Source organism: Chanos chanos, chromosome 6 (genome assembly GCF_902362185.1).
Source record: "Chanos chanos chromosome 6, fChaCha1.1, whole genome shotgun sequence".
Taxonomy (NCBI): domain Eukaryota; kingdom Metazoa; phylum Chordata; class Actinopteri; order Gonorynchiformes; family Chanidae; genus Chanos; species Chanos chanos.
In genome coordinates this window covers 34,567,819-34,585,917 of record NC_044500.1, presented here as the reverse complement: position 1 = coordinate 34,585,917, position 18,099 = coordinate 34,567,819, and the positions used below count along the sequence as shown (strand labels likewise).

At 40.0% G+C, this 18,099-nt stretch overlaps 1 protein-coding gene across 1 annotated transcript in view; it reads right to left on the bottom strand.

Annotated features, from left to right (window-relative positions):
• igsf21a (immunoglobin superfamily, member 21a) overlaps positions 1 to 18,099 on the bottom strand; it is a 138,719-nt gene that overhangs the window by 79,661 nt on the left and 40,959 nt on the right. The window contains exon 2 of the mRNA XM_030778542.1: positions 160 to 272. Coding sequence (XP_030634402.1) covers positions 160 to 272 — 113 coding nt within the window. The remainder of the gene's footprint in view (positions 1 to 159; positions 273 to 18,099) is intronic.

Here is an 18,099-nt window from a genome sequence, read left to right as displayed (position 1 = left end):
AAATTTCAGCTATTGATATTTTGCTATAACAATATATAAGATATGCCATTTGTCCACATGTCAGTAATTGATGTACACTTCATAAGTATAGGCAGGAAGAAGAAAATCACACATACACACACACACACACACACACACATACACAAGACAATTACGTACCCTGTACCAAACGATCTCTCGCAGTCTGCCATCAGTCTTGAAGTTGCACTTCAATGTCACTGTCTCTCCCACAACTACAGGCGGTAGGGGCTCTATGGTTACAGTCAGATATCCTGTTGGGCAGAAGAAGAGAAAAACAATCTTGTTTGTAACCAAATACTATAAAATGTGTGCCTTCCACTGCTTATCATTTTTGGGCTCATGTATTCAAATCTCAGTGACACCACTGGCTGGGTCAGGGGTTGCAAAGAAGATGTTCTGGGAGGGTCCAATTGGCAGAGTATGCTTCTTGATATCACGGTTCAGGCAATAGGGAGTTTGTCCAGTTGCAGGTGCATCTATTGGAACTAGCCTAAGCCTCCATACATGCATTGTTCCCATGGAGATATCTATAATGCAAATAGGTGAAAAGTGGCTGACCTTACACATTTTGGAGGGCACACATGTGAATCTCCAACCTGATACAGGCATAGTTCCATTACAGGCACTTATAACAGGGTACAGGGTGTTGCTGATTTCAGACTCAGAAGACACAAGGTGGTTAAAAAAAAAAAAAAAAAAAAAAAAACTTGCTTCGTCAGCCTTGGTAACACTTTTAGTTTCATACAATTTCAACTTCTATTTAAGAGCTGAATGAAAATCAGAGTTTATGACACTTTCATTGTGCATTTTATTTCATATCCTCACAAAACTGCTATTTAAATGATACTGTCAAGATATGTTGAGAAAACTGACACACTCTGCTATATGGGATAAATTTGGCATGAATAGGAAAGGCAGGAGCAAGCAATTGTTTCTCTTTAACTGATGTCAGTATTCAGTTTTTGCAGAGCCAGTGTGATGTAACTGCTTTTCTTTGAATCTATGCCAGTGACAAAAGTTTGGCAACAAGTGAAAATGTATAGGGTTCATTTTAAATGTGACCTAATTTATTAAAAAAATATGCAAAAATCTGGACACAACCTTCAGGAAATATGAATTGCTAAACATGGGATCATGGGAATTTCTAACAAATATTTTCTCCATACCCCATGCTGATAGTTACAGAGATGCACGCAATTTTGCAGAAGTATCTTTTGCTTCATTGGTTACATTTACACACTAGAACGTGTCCAAACTCATTAAAATCAATAAATTAAAACAGAATAACAAGCAGAATAAAATAACAAGCACACACCTAAAACCCTACATTTATTTACACCTTTAAAGGTTACAGTTTGTACCTTCATATAGTTTTAAGGCTACTGTTTATGCATTCAAAATGTGCTTGTTAACAAACCTGCAATATAAAGAATTAACCATGTTTCAGTGAGTTCAGTGGTTAATTCACGATTGCTTGGTGTTTGTCATATAACCGAGTTAATGAGTACAGCCTATCAAATTTCTGACATGTTGAAAGCACATTTGTCTGAATCTGTAGGTTGTAGCATTGTAAATGTCACTGATGTGGTCTGTTAAAGATAACGACAGGGAAGTCTTGCTCGGGTGAACACTCCACTATCTGTCAAGCAGGTGTAGAGCTGTCCATCTCCCTCTTAGTCCATCCATCTCACTAATCAATACTCTGCTCAGCAGAGATAGAAGGGAGAGGGGCAGTGGCATACAGAAGCTAAGACCATGTCTGAATGTAGCGAAAATGTTATTTTATTACAGTCTGTCCATCTATTTTCATTGTGCTTTCATTTGACTCTATCAAAGACACAGATTCTACCTTTACACAACAGAAATACAACGATAGCATTGACATAATGTGACAAAAGGCCAGACCTATTTATCATTCCTATTGTGCAATAGATCAAGGGAAATAAAAACCACACACAATCAGGTGAATTCTTCTTGTCTATTTTCTTCTGAGCTGTTCATTTGTTTGAATCAAACACTGCAAAGTATATCTAAATCAGGAAGCTATGCAGAATTGCAATGAAAACATTAGCCAGGAACGGTTTGATTTTATAATTTTATGATTTCAGCCTTAGAGCACTCTGATGAAGTACATTATTTACATATGTATGCATTCCCACAATGGTGATCTTAATATGCTTAATTCAGCAAAGAACCATGGATGATAAGTGTTTGAAATTTACAAGGGTTCAAATTTGTAAACAGCGACACAGTGAAACGGTATAAATGTATAAGAGCTGAGATAAACACTGGCATACATTTGGCTGACAGTTTCATGACTCTTAAATTGAAAGCCATTAATCAAAAAAGGCACCATTTGACAAAACTTCTTTTTTTTTTCCTAAAAACATTTCAACGTAATGGGCGGCTCCAAATTATAGATCGCAGATCGCTATGCTTGTATTTTCAGGGCCGTGGAAAACATAATGAGATCATGAGCTCGCGTGACAGCAGCATAATTTCTTACAGGTCCGCCAGCATGAATGCATGATTCGTAGAAAGAATTATCATTTTGACAATGAAGCGTTCCATGTCCCTGATTAGTCAAAAATATACAACCTTGCAAATATTTTCACAACAGCTAACAGGATTTTTTTTTTCTTTCTTTTTCTGAGAAACGCATCCCATTCATAAATATTTGCTTCCGAAATGAAAGTATCCCTGGCATAACCAAAAGAACAAAGGGTGGGGAAATTACATGAATTTGCAACATACTGACATAGGTTTGCATATTAGGTGGGCTTATACACCTGAAAGGTCTGTCCGTCTTGGGGGCTAAATTAGCTCTTGAAAAACCAATCAAACCCACTTTCCACAACAGTGGCAACCACAATGTTCCCAAGGCCTTATTGTTCTGTCAGAAAGCCAGGACTGTCTTGGCAGCTCTGTACATTTATCTTTAGGAAAATAAGTGAGCTCAATGGTGACTCAAGGGAAATAAGAGCAGACAGGATAGGAAAAAATATATTCTAGATTTTCAACCTAATTTTGTCAAAAATGTAGAGTGATGTGTAATAGCAATAGAGACCCAGTATTTAGTACCCTACCCACCCACCCTCCACACCCCCCTCCCGACTTGAACAGACCTTTACCCGAAGGAAATGTAACTTAGCTCCTTTACCTCAATGCCACAAAGTTTCAGCTGTCAAATCACATCATTCATACTCTGGGGTTCTTATCCCTAAACCACAAAATGCCCTTGGGTTTGTAAAACTGAGACAATAGGTCGGTCGATCCCAACAGAACACGAACAGTATCCACTTGGAGGTCTGACTGCACCTCGACATGCTTGTTAAAGAATCTTAATTTGATCATCACACTCCAGGGAACTCAACACTGAAGAACATTTAATGGATAAGCCCCACCAAAGACTGGAGGTCATTAACACAAGCCCAAGCTCTTAAATCAAATCCTCTCTGCTTAGTACGAATGCATTCTTTCCTATCACAAAGAGCCGTGGGCCACAAAACACCCAAAGAAGGTCGGCGCAATGCCAATATGTTCAGGAAAGATGGGTGTTCGTTCTTTTGTGTTGCTGGGAATGGTGGGACCTATCTATGGTTGTAAGGATAAAACAGTAGCTAGAAACTACTGTAGGTTGTGAGCATTAGTACCAATGTATTCAGAGCTCCAAACGTTTATAGTAAGCTCAGAAGGCAAAATAAAAACTCAAAATTATTGTGTTACACTTATTACTGTATACCGTCTATCTATCCATATATGATGCGGCATCTAGTTTGGTTATTTAGGTTAAAAAGCAATATGGATATAGATAAGGAAAGTGTTAACGAGAAGATCATGAGGGGATAAACACTTTGTAACCACCGTACCATATCAGCTATTAGTTCAAAAAAAGAAAGGTCAACATATTATCAGGGCACATGCTTTTTTTGGTTATAGGAACAATGTCCAAATTAACTGTAAAAAAAAAAAAAAGTGGAATTAGCAGTAAAACTGCATTTTATTCAATTCTTATTCCTATGAATTAAATTGCAATGGAAACCATGGCTCAAAGCACCTTTATTTTATATTGTTCATTAGAAATTCAAATGTAACACAGTCTCTCAGAGCTCAGATTGTAAGTATAGTGATTGCTTTCACAGTAGTTGTCAACTGCTTTGTGTTTCACCCCTAAACTCTTGGAGGGTGACTATTTGGAGAGGGACAATGCAACACTGCTTGATTAGCAATATAGAAAGAGCCATGAGAAGAGAGATTTTAAAGAGCGTATTACATGGAGACAGTCTTTGTTCCCGTGTATTTTGAATTTTGAACTACCAGTGCTCTAACAGCGTCAACTTTAGAGTGACTAGTCAAAAAGCATGACTTTCGAACATCTTGGTGAAAAATAACAACAAGCACAATCTTTCTAATAGTGAGGAAACAGCCAATGCAGTGTATAAGGTCGTATAAATTCTCACAATAGCCTATACATACTTCAGACGCACACCAGTCTCCACACCCAGCAGCAGTGGCCCTTGATGGCTCAATCATAAGGGTACCAGGGCAGATAAAAACGTTCATGTCAAGAGAGCCTTGGCTTGGTTATCTGGACATTTGATAAGATGACCCAGCTTGGACTGATGTTGCTGTTAACTGCATCTACTGTTTGATTTCTCTTCCCCTGCTATGTGTTACATCATGCATGGCACTCTATAACTCTGCATTAATTTAATCATCCTATCAGAGCTCTCTACATTATAGCACTATCCAGAAACAGCCTCATCAATCATGTCCATACAATAATTTCACTGAGGTCTGATTGCCTTAAAAAATGTCACGTTCAAGAAGGACCCCTAATTAACAACCCAATGAGGCTGACAGCATATGGTTGATGGGACTTTTCACCACTGGACTCATATAACACAGATGAACTGAAACGTACTGAAGCGAATGACAATTCATGAAGATTCATATAAGCATAGAAAGGAGTCCAAACACATTTATAGGTGGACTGACTGATAATAAGAGCCAAAGAAAGAAGCTAAAATAAAATGTGTGATTAATATTACTTTTAATTGTGTTATTAGTATTGATAATATAAATAAATGAGAGTGAGGCTCAACGTTATTTGAGTCTACCTCTGACCAGAACCATTTCATGAGTGGGTGTGCTCTGTCCTAGTCTGTCAAAGGCTTAGCATCTCCCAGCTGCACGCTGACAGGAGATGCAGGCTGTAATGCCTCACACCTGAGCCTGTCCCAAAGTGAGAAAGTGGGAGGCAGGCCTACTGATGTCAACACAAAGTAATAAGCACACACAGATCACCTAGACTCAACATCTGTTGCCAATCAGGCCATGACGCTGCCACAGGTGGGATGCTTTGCTGCCACTCTCTGTCAGCACAGGTACAAGACAGATATGTTAATTGTGGACTAAACAGGCAAAACTAATCTGTTTGCAAAACAGCTGACAGAAGTTAGATTTTCTGAAAATGTATCATGCTGTCCTGCATGTTTATATGACTGACGATGCAACTAATGGAAAGCATGTGCCTGAGTAAGCCGACTGACAGGTGCATGGGTTGGTGCACTCTGAGCGTGCTACTTTCCCAGAGAATATTCTAAAAATTGTTTATTGATGAACTGGAGAATGCAATAATTTTACACACACACAAAAAAAAAAATTATTTGCAGGTAAAATACTACAGGCAACCTTACAAAAATCATTGAAGAAAGAAAACACCCTCGACCTCCGCACTATGTCACGCACAAAGGGTTAGATATATCCAATATATTCTGACTGTCATGTCTGGTGGTGTACAGAGTTCAGGTTTAACTAGGCTTAACTCTGCTAAGGAGGCTTACAGTACATTCCGCTTCTCACGTTCGTGCCACACAATATTGATCCTCCCTGTGGCATAAGCCTCATGCTATGAGGAGATGAAGCAGACACATTTAGAGCCTGCTCCTCACCATCTGCTGTGCATCTTCCCTCTATATGAATCAGTAACTCCAGCAGGATAGATGTTAATGCTAAATGTCAGTCAGCCATCACCATGCCCAACACATTTATTATTAGGCTTCCTTAGCTGGAAGCTATGTCACTGCTTACATTGGCTTGTGGTTACATAGTCTGTAAAGAACAGGAACCATCCTGATATGGATATAGTTCAGCGTCCTAACCAAAAGATATCATCACAAATTAAAGCTAATGATACTTCCTGACCCAAAGGTGGAAACTGTGGGCACACTGTAGAGAAATATATCAACTAGACACCAAAATGTTGTGCCTTATCATCAGTATCCCAGCATGAAAATGCAGGCATATAAAGTCCACAATCAGTGGGGAAAAAACAAAACAAAAAAAACCCCCCAAAAACATAGACCAGGGTAGAAATGCAGCAAACAGCCTTGCTCTAATTGGCTTGAATTAACTGGTTGTAGGCCTCTGGCATGTCTTGATCCATCATAGCTACCATTAAAACAGCATCTAATGAGAGATGCAAAAGAGGCTTTCTTCTGTTAATAATAGTAATTTGAAAACTATAACAAGAAAAAAACAAAACACACTCTTTGACGGCCTCACCCACAATGCCCCCCTTTTTTTTTTTTTTTTTTTAATTTCATGATGTGATTAATGGCAATGACCTTCCTATGCTATACTTACCCGAGCATCCGTATGGTGAAGCATAGGACTACATAATGTGAGTTTCACAAAAATCCCTTGTTGTGATATCATGAGGAGCATTAAACAAGGCAAACAACTGAGTTGGTGTTTGTGACATATTTAAACATTGTTATGCCAGCTACTTTAAAAGAGAAAAGAGGAGGAACACAGCAGGGCTGCTGTCTCTCCTGAGAAAAGAAGGGATGTGAGAAAGGCCTCTGTTTATACTCAGAATGCACTTGGACAGCAAAGCCTGGAGTAACTTCAGAAACCAAAGACACGTGGCTTGAATGTATGGATATGTTCTTCTTAAGTTCTTGTAAGCTGTGCAGACACTTGCTGTTTCACCCAGTGGACTGTCCTACTCTTGACTGGTACTTTCTAGCATCTGCCTTGGTGCAATGTGTAAAAGTGCAGTCTTGCAACAAGCCATCACATGATGAAAACAATGAAGGAATGTTCAGTATTTGACAATTATAAAAAGGACGGGGGTAAATTAGGCTATGCGACAGGGTTTAGCTTAGTCCTAGGACCGCTGTTACATGGTGAAGTGCTGCATTTATTGGTACATCTCATCAGAAAAGTTTTATATGACAACTGTTTCCTCAGGCTAAGCTTGTTTGATAGCTGAATCCATCAAAAAAAGTAAATAAGGACAAATGTCCCTCTTCTGCTTCCATCCAACAGAAGAATGAGGGATAATTTTACTGGCTGTTGGCAATTAAAACTCTTTAGCAGAGAGGAAGCTGATGCTGTAAATATCTCCTGATTGCTTCTTGTTCCACAGCTTTCTCTGCATACAGAAGAGGGAAGATTAAAGTGAACTTCACTAGAAACGCATACATCCTCAAACAGAACAGAATATAAACATCTAGCAAATGGGATTTTGATTTACTTTTTAGGTAATGGAGGCAAAGTAAACTGTTGAGAAGCTTGACAATACCTTCTTGTCCTATACTTTGTAAGAACAACTTTTACATTTTTGTGAATACAAACTCTTATGAAATATCTTTATGAGAGAAACAATGTCCCATTTACAGCCATTTGCCAACTCTTTTGGCTGAATTTACTAAGAACACAAACGATGGCAACAAATTGACTTGTGTGGAAAAATAAAATACGGAAGCAAACCATCTCCTCTTTTATAGGAATTCTACTAAAAACCAATTGACAACAGTTGCTAAAAAATCTATTTTAGGACAAAGAACCCTTTTTAAATGACGTGCTTGTGTGTGGGCGGGATACACTGATTCAGAACATGAAAAGTTCAAACAAACAAACAAACACTGAATCAACTGAAGAGTGAAATTTGAACAACCATTCTAATATTACGGCACTGTGTGAATTCAATAGTTTCAGTAAGCAATTGTTTTAAATGATTGCTGCAAGTATTTTAAGCTAATACCAGAACAGCAGTTTATAATTACACCGCTGGGGCATGAAGTGTCTGCACCAAAACAAGAGGGTGCAGGGACATCGCAATTCTCTCCCTGCAGGTGACCTAACTAATCTGAATGAGAAAGTGCTAACAATGTTGTTTAGATTTTGATCACACACAAAAAGTAGGGCACAGTCCTCCCTCTGATACCTGTAACTGTTCCCCTTGATATAATCTATAACAAAGAAATACTAGCACACAATCCAGTGTAACCACAAAGTCTTCTTGCTGCAATTACAGCAATCTTTACATGGTGCATTTGCATCTGCCCACTAAACATGCTATAATACCAGCACATCTTTAGTGAATATTGCTCTCTCTCTCTCTCTCTCTCTCTCTCTCTCTCACTCTCTCTCTCTCTCCAACTCTCTCTCACTTTCACACACACAAAGACACAGGTATTTGCACTAACTTCGTGATGTCACTATACACTCCTCATATATAAAAAGTGTATACACCCATTTTGGCCACTATTAAAAAAAATAACTTCACGACTCATCTGTGTCTATCTCACCCACACAGCACCCATCTATTTCTGCACTTCAGTTTGAATAGTCTTGTTGACAGCCAATTAGAACAAGCACAGAAAGCGCAATCAATGCAATCATGGTAAGCATCACTTCAGTCACTGCTCAATGTCGATTGTGTTGTGTGCCATTAACAAAAGCTTGATGAAACACTCAGTTTATGAGTAAATCTGATGAAGCTAATGCTTCTCCACGATTCACATTCATATATGCAAAAGAGTTCACCACCACCCCACAGCTGGATTTGACAATGAAGGAGAAATCCAGGTCTTCTTTCATGTCTTAACAAAATAATCTTAAGCATTGCTTTTCATATGTATAAGCTGTTTTACATATTACAGAAAAGCCACTGAAAATACAAAGTTGAACATAGCCTTGGATAATATATCTTTCAGGATTAGCTCACAGAATTAATCTGCATCCAAGTTCAGTTGTCAGGTTAAAAAAAAAATCATGACAGCAAATAATAATTCTTTTTCATATGTTTCTGTCAATATCTGGAACCCATAGACAGCATTACAAGCACTGGCCACTGAATATGGGAAAGTTACGACTTTTTCTAGGCATCAAAATAAAGCTTTCATTTTGTTGGCTTAGTGGAACTGTGCTGGTTATCATTCAAGTATGGGTAATAACTTTTACACAGTCAAACAGTCAAACACGGTGGGTGATGTTGAATTTGGAAATTAAACTTAACTGCTGTACACAATCAGACGTCCAAATGTGAAGAATGATACTGAGCAATGACATTTGCTGCTCGAAACGCATCAGAAGATGTTTCTTCTGGTGTTTGAGGGACTGAATTGGAGAATCATGGCTGACGAACCTGGAGGACTGTTGATTTGTTCAGCTTAAGAACACAATCTGCTGTCTGGAGTCACTCCTGGTGTGTCAACAGGACGCTGGGAGCTGATGCATTTTCAATCAGAATGATTTACTGTTTAATGACACGCTTCAGCTTGGAGAGCGTGGGCTTAGTCTGCGTGGCACGTCTCTAATCTGACTCTCCCTATGTGCACAGGGCTCAGCAGAATGGATGGCAATCAGGAGGAGCCCTATCAGCTGTTCCTCGTCTGAAGGGCTTTAATTGCCATCGGCCGGCGGCATTATCTCCCCTCCACTGGGCGCGTAGGCCCAGGCGTCCGCTGAGCAGAGCCAGCTTGGCCACGTGTGACCACATGCCCTGGCATGGCTGCCGCAGACACAGCTGTCTAGGCATAAGACTGTACACACAGCACCCTCTCTCTCTCTCTCTCTCTCTCTCTCTCTCTCTATATATATATATATATATATATATATATATATATATATATATTTCTCTCTCTCTCTCTCACTCTCTCTCTCTCTCTCCATCTCTCTCATGCACATACTCAAAAACAAGCAGCAATCTCTCACCCTCTTTCATGCACACACAGACAGACAGACAGACACACACACACACACACACACACGCATACACACTAGGATATCCACACACAACCCCCCCCCCCTGTCCCTCTCACTCTCTCCCCGTCTCTGACTCAAACTCAAACTCTCATTCCCCTGGGTATCAAATCCACCAAGACCTCAATCCCCGAAGTCAATCTGTCTGTTGTTGGGAGAGGAGTGGTTAGGAATGTGAAAGCTGGAGCATGCCTGGGGCTCAGTGCACAGACAGAGCAAGGCCTGAAACATGCACATGGCCCTCAGCTCTGACCTGCCACCAAATACAAGCCTGACTCCAATGTGTTGGGTGTCTATAGCATACAAAAAAGGTCATTCGGCATGCAATGAGTCCCTTTATATGGAGGGAAAAAGCTCAGCTGACAAGTAAACTCAAACTCCCTCTGTTTACGCAGACAATTTAAAGAGCTCAAGATTACCGTTTGGCATTTTCCCTGGCTCCTTTTTCTTTAAAATGTGTGTGTGTGTGTGTGTCTGTGTGTGCGCGCGTGCAGTTCCTGTCATATCAAATTTGTCATTTGGGAGGACACCATTCAAAGTATGAGAAAAACAGATCTCTTTGGTGACAAACAACATACTTCATATTTCTCACTTTACTTGTCAAGGCTTTTTAGTTGGCCCAGTTTCAAATATTAAGCAGCTTTATTGTATGAACATGTGACATGGTGATGCTTCCCTGTCCTTCCATGAACCCAAACTCAAACTGTTTGTGTGTGTGTGTGTGTGTGTGTGTGTGTGTGTGGACTGTAACTGGAGGCTGTCTGAACATAATTGTTTTTAAGAAAGAACTCCACCATCATTAACTGTGTGGCTAATTGGAAAGAGACACTTAAGAGATGCTTTCAGTACCTTTGATTGTTTGAAAACAATGTTTTCATCACTTACTTCAATCATTATTGATTACCAATCATTTTCATTTTAAAGTTGTTGCTCTCTAAATGTTAATTGTAAGAAAAGTAAAGAATTAATTCTACACTAACTTCACTTTTATTGTGTGACTATAGTAATATGAATGTATTCAAATAGTGTTCAGAACATTAGTGGTACTAATGCTGTGTGCATGCACTAGGTGTTTGCATACTATGTTTCCTTACATCTAAACTGCCATTTGTTTCATCACGCTGGTTACACTAGAGCTATGAGACAGTGGTTAGACTGGAGCCATGAGATCAGTTCAGGTAACGTAATCACATTATTTATTCAAATGCGAGAGATAAAGAGTAAAGCAAGTCTTTTACCGGCAATGATTTACATGTGCCTGCACCCTTAAATATATCAAGCGTGTTCTGTTTCCTGTGACTTCGAGAGGTGACCTAGATAATGCAGATTCTTTCAATGCAGCAGTGTCCTACTGGAAAAAAGCACAACTTATGTTCACTTTATTGTTGTAAATTTGTTAATATGTTTCATGATTTAATTTTTTTAGGTCTTTACAGTTTCATCATGTCGTCTGTTAAATTTTTGTGCATTTTTGACGGCATCCAAGTTCCAGAGGCAAGTAATACACCGGATGCATTTTCATGGCATCTGCTTTGACAGAAAACTGAAGGAGATGAGTTCTCTAGCTTTATCTGCCATCAGATTGATGGAGCAAAGTTATCAAAATGTGATAAATGTAGAAAAGAAGTGTTCTGGACCATACATGTCAAATAAGAAAGGCACTGACTCATAGTGAATAAAGGTGCACGCCCAGGTTGCCGTCACGAACCACAGCCAGTTTGTACTTTTCTTCCATTAAGACTTAACTACATTTCAATTTACTTCAAATGATAAAAAAAAACAAAAAAACATCAGTTTTAACGGCATCTTATAGCTGTTCTGAAAAGGCTGTTCTACAGCCTGTTTAGTGGTAGGCCACTTACTTGACATGCATACAAAGAACTGTCCAATAGATTGAGCAATGAATAGAGTAATTCTCTTCACTTTGTGCCTGTCAAATCTGGTTCCTGCCAGGAGTGGCACATTCATACTCATATATATTCATAATTATCAGCCTACACAATTTTCTCCATTCCATGACTAAATCCACATTCATTAATGCCTTTTTTTTTTTAAAGAGCAAACTGTCCAAGCTATATGTCCTTGGAGGAAACAAATAATTGATTTCAATTCAATTTAAACAGGTCTGCAAAAGCTATAGAACAAAGAGGTCAGGAGAAAACAGCAATCTAACACCTGCAGCAATCTCACCTGTATCATCATAAGAAAGACCATTTGAGATAATCAGTTGTAAAATGTTCAAAATTTCTTTATTTTAGACCTACAAAATGGGATAAAGCCATTTCCTTGCAACTATCAAAACAGGTCTTTATAAGATTTCATACCACAGAGGCTCATAAATACATATTCCAGTCTATTCTAATAAAGTAAGCGTAGCCTCAGCTCAGGCTAAACTTAAGCTGAAGAGGTATGAGAGGCAAGGTGTTGGTGGTGAGGGGAGGGCGTCGTTTGAATAACCTATAGATCAATCCCTGCTGTATGCTCACTCTAAAGCCCTTGCATCACTGTAGGTCATGAGCAATGGCAGTTTGTATGGTAGGGAACAAAGAGAGAATGGAAAAATGGCCACTTCATTGTCAAGCAGGGCAATTCTAGAGAACGCACACTGAATGTGAGAACATAAACAGAGGAGTTCATCTATCAAAGTCAAATGGCATCTCTCTCTCACTCTCTTGCAGGTCTCATAGACCAAACCCTGAGCTAAGAGTTTCTCTCCAGCAATCTCTCTGTACACAAGCAAAGTAATTCTCTCTTCAAAATTGAGTAGCAGACAAGGGTTCTTCATGAACATAAACCAATCAGCATACAGATATTAAACCATCATTTATGTGTTCAGGTGGCACTAATGGCAAACCCACGAGAACAATCACATTTTACTGGTCTAGGTGTGTGTGTGCGCATGTGTGTGCATGTGGGTGTGCGTGTGTGTGTGTGTGTGTGTGTGAAGTGATGCTCATTTCCACATCACTCATATGCCAGGCAAGCACTACAGGCTCTGACCCCACTTCGCTATGCTTGAGATACTATGGGGCATAATGCCAAAAAAGAAGAAATCAACAAAAATTCAGAACTGAACCTTATAGTCATTGCTGTTTGCCAGTAAAACCTAGCCTATTTTAATAACTCCATTAATGGAAAGTAAAACATGTTCTGTCGGATGTCACAAAGTGCTCAAGCACATAATCTTCCATATACACCCACACAGCAATGACATGGAGGTGCTTCTTAAATCAATCTGCAATCCACTATCACAAAACAAAACAAAACAAAATAAATAAATAAATAAAATAAAATAAAATAAAATAAACAGAGAAAGAAAACATCAGTTTTATTAGAGTTAGTTTTCACAGAATTCAAATGAATACTGGTATCCGATGTTGCATTCTGCTCATGAAACTATGCTGTGCGTTATAGCAGGGAGACAAAGCACAGCAAGGATTATGTTTGAAGGAAGATAAGAGAGAGGACAAATTTGCTGTAATTGGCATCTACTTGTTAATTACTTGTAGCTCAGTATGGTTATATTCTTTTGAGTGAGTAGAATGAATGACGCACATAGTCACTCTAATGACCTCTCCCATAATAACCACATGTAGTCAACAAATGCATGAATAAATGCGTTTCATGGATGGATACCCCAGGTAAACACCTTGTACTCGACATCAAACTGCATTCCTGACATTTGAAGAAAAATAGGTGACATTTTCCATCTCATCATTTTGCATCCATCTTCTGAACACTTATACACAGGACTAAAAACCGAGAGTTCCTGGTAGTGATGCTAACAAAAAAAAAAAAAAAAAAAATTGCACCAGTTGCATGGATCCAGATGCTGGCTAAACAAAAAACACAATGTGAGCAGGGTAAGGCTCTTTTAAAGCCGACTGTGATTGGGTCATCTGCATCATTCTATGAGCCAATCTGTTCCCTGTAGTTAGGGTGGGACGTCCAGCTGAAGCAGGCGCACAGAGCGCAGAAACTCCAGGGCTCGGGCAGTCCTTGATGATGCCACGCTCTCAGCAGAGGGCACAGTGTCCTCCTTGCATCTGCTGGTGTTGCGTGCTCTCCTGTTGTGCTCTGAGGCTCTGTGCCCTACCGACCCAGCGTGCCAGCGCCCCAGAGCCCCGCGTATGGCTGCCCTGAGTGCAACAAGAGAGAGGACTCCACAGCATCCACCTGCCGGCCCAGCAGCCCCCACGACCAATCTGCCGCCCAGCCACGGCACACTAATCCTAGCTTGGCTATTACATCAAAGGACTGGGGAGGAAACCCAGGGTTGCTCATTACTCGAGGGCCAGGCAACTGGTGAGGGGGATAAAAATGAAGCGAGCGTGCCGATTTATCAGTGCGACGGCGAGGATTAAAAGACTGCCAGCCTCCTGCCTGTGTTGCCAACCTGCTGCCAGCCTGCTTTTGTTTCAGTGCCTTTTAAACCCCCTCTGTCTCTCAAGATGTGCTTCATCACTTCAATAGAATTATGCTTTGTGTTCATATCCAGGAAAAAGGAATAGTTGGAGAGGCAAACACACGACACTCCTTCATTGATACAAATCACCCCTATCAGGGAACATCAGTGAAGGTGGCAGAGGAGAGGAGATTTATTTATTTATTTATTTTCCCAACCGCTCAACCTTAACTGTCACATAAGGGAGAAAGGGGTCCGCCCAAAACTGATTTACTCGATTTTTTTTGTTGTTGTTTGTTTTGTTTTGATGGGAAAAAAGGCTCATTCTGATGCCACACTCCATTACATTCTCTCCGTATCACCACACAGACAGCAGGATCAGGCTCTCTTTATGCTACATGCTAGGTCATAGTATTCCACCAAGGTCTGTATGTTTGTATGTATACACATGCTTTATATATACATATTCCTACTATATATATAAAGAATAGTACGGATAGTAAGAATAAGTATTCCACCCAAGCCCGAATTATTCATCAGAGCAGGGGCTTGAGGCGGCAGTGGCAGAGAGAGAACCTGTATTAAACACTGCCGGAAGAGAAGACAGCTGTCCCTGCCCACGTCCTTCTGAGAGCTCAGCTAAGGGAGCGGACTGCTATTTCCAAAGCCTGATCTGAAAACAAATTAATGAGGATTACAGCCTAGCATTGCAGTTCCTCTCCTCTGTGTTCTAGGACAGGCAAAGCCCTGCCTCCCCAGCAGAACAATGACCTGTTCACTATTTTTCTTTTTGAATTTCAAAACAGGTCACATATCCAGTACAACTCCACAGCAAGGTTATGCACTGCAACACTTTTTTTTTTTTTTTATCATTATTATATATGTGCCTTCTAAAATCAGCTGTTACCAAATATATTCCTGCATTACTGACCTTATGTGGTGTTTTAAAAAGGTGCTTGTGTCTTTACTTTCTTCCATTTCAACACCCAATACATTATGAGAAAACCCAAGATGTTGCAATTTAATGTGCTTGTGTCATAAATATTCTGATCACATCAATCTGGATCATAAAATGAAATTCGTAGGATTTGCTGAGAATATGAAATGTACATATTCAGCAGAAAGTCAATTGTGTTTCTACAGGAGCTATACATTTGTCATTAATACAGAGTGACAAAGCATGCAACTACAGGGACTGGAATGTTTTGAATTGCAATTTTCACAGTGCACATTCATTATTTTTCTGTTTTCTTTTAATGGAAAACTCTCTAACATTCATCCAATACTGTCAATGCCAAGATGATGGAAAGACAAAATCTGGAAGAGACAATTTTTGAGGGCTACATTTTTCATGCAATTAATTACAGCAGATCTTGAAGTCACAGAGCGGGATTGAAACAAAATTAAAGTGACTTTTGGTCCCGTCTCTCTTCTGTAGATTCACTGTATGTTTTTTTTTTTTTTTCTCCCCCCCCCTCCCGACTCCCCTAGACAGAAGTCGTTATCCATTGAGACTAACAGATTGGTGCACACAATAAGGCTGGGTAAACAGCAGTATAAATCTCTCCATTAACTCTGGCTAATGGTTACTGGAACTGTGAGGTGATTACAGCATTTGTCACTGCTATGATTTTTTTTTTTCTCCCTCATGTTCATTCACTGACACTGTCTGCCGTCAGACGTCAATGCCACTCCTTTCCTGTCTCTGTACAGCTGTCTGCGCACCCATGTCTGGACCAAGGGCATTTGCTGCGATTAGCCTGCCACAGAGTAATCATCTCCTTGCAAATTTCATTGTATCACCGTACTGACGCTTCCGCATTTATCAGCTTTTATTATCTACAGCGTCTCAGTGGCAAAGCCCACTGTCACACTGCTGATCCGTCCTCCAGCACCTCCCTGTCATGGAGAAGGTGCATGAGTGTGTATATGAGTGTGTGTACGTGTGTGTGTGTGTGTGTGGAGCTAACCTGTACTCACCTACTTTGTCATTTCCTCTGAGCCATTATACCTTTCTCAGGAGAGGAAGACAGACCAAGGGAAGGGAGATGTTTGCTGAAACCAGTGGTGGACAGCGGGAGACGCGAGATCAAAGTGCACACGCTCCTGTTGAGACTGGGCCAGTCTGACAATAGCCTCGAGAGATGTGAATCAGGCTTTCATATTACCTTTTGTGTATTTCATTAAGATAGTGGGGGTTGGCGGTGGAATTGGGAGTGTGTGTGTGTGTGTGGGGGGGGGGGGGGGGGGGTGACTTAAAGGCTGACAGTTCTATTTTTTCTTTCTTTCTGATAGCACTCGCCACTGAAGTGGTGAACATTTGCTTCTCTCTTTCTTTCTTTTTCTTTCTTTTTTTTTTACACTTCTCTTACCTACTCTGTCACTTCTGTTTTCCTAATCTGTAATGGACAGCCTCAAGCTCCCTCCCCCATTATGCCTCTGTGCCCAGTTGCTTTTTTTGGTTTGTCAGCTTGGCAATATCCTCCCCCATCAACATGCACCCCTGCTTGGAGGGGAGAGCCAGTGTTGGTATTCATAGAGGCCCCTCAAATTTGGATCTCCTTCAGCATTCGGACACAGCCAGCTATAGCCCTGACACGCACAAATTCCTGCTCCAACTGTTGGAAGGCAAGTACAACTGTGTTAATTGGGGTAAACTGCATTAGGGAGGGAAGGAAAATTAGCGTGAGGCTCTAAGTAGTGGATGAATTACATCTGTCAGGTTTATGAGATCAAAGAAGACACACAGCTCATGTTCCTGGCCCTTGTGCTTTCCCACCGTACATCTGGTGCTCATCATTTTTACGGCATACTCGTGCAAAAGCACAAGACAGGATCATTTGAAAAAAAAAAAAAAAGCATATTACACATAAAGCGCCATACTGTTTAGACTAAAGTAAACAAACAGCCTAGACAGAGATCAACAAAATGTTCATAGCTCTCGGCCCTTTTATTTTTCCCTTCACATGTTGCACTGTTACATATGTGTGCTTTCATTGGTATGTTTATGTACATTAATGTTGTTGAGCTAAAAAAAAAAAAAAAAAAGACTAAATGCTGTCCAGTTCAGTCAGTATCAGTTTGGGTCAGAATATGAACACTGATACTCGGATAACTGAAAAATTAGCCGCACCTCTCAAAGCATGTGTTAGTTTAATTGTCACTACCTCTAAACCAATCAAATTAAATTCCATTCAGTGCATTGCAGTGTTAGTTTTGCACAGCCAGTCCAAATGAATCTGGGCAATTACCATTGTAATTATGATGATAATTAAGTAATACATAGACACCCAAGGAGTAACTGTCTGCGTGAGTACAGGTTGTGGTAATTGAATAAATTAATCAGGAAGTGGGTGGATTTAAGCAGATTTACATGTTAATTTAATGTGTGTTTCTCCAGGGGACACAATTGCCCTGTACTCTATCGCTGCATGAGCTGTGATGCAAACTCATAAAACCCATAAAACCCAACAAGCAGAACTCTCTACAATATGTTTGTCATCAATAGGAATTATAAAGTTAAGATGCATAACTGTGTGAATGAACAGATGAATGAATGAAAGAACTGAATGAATGAATGAATGAATGATCAAACGAGCTTAATATACCAGTTTAAT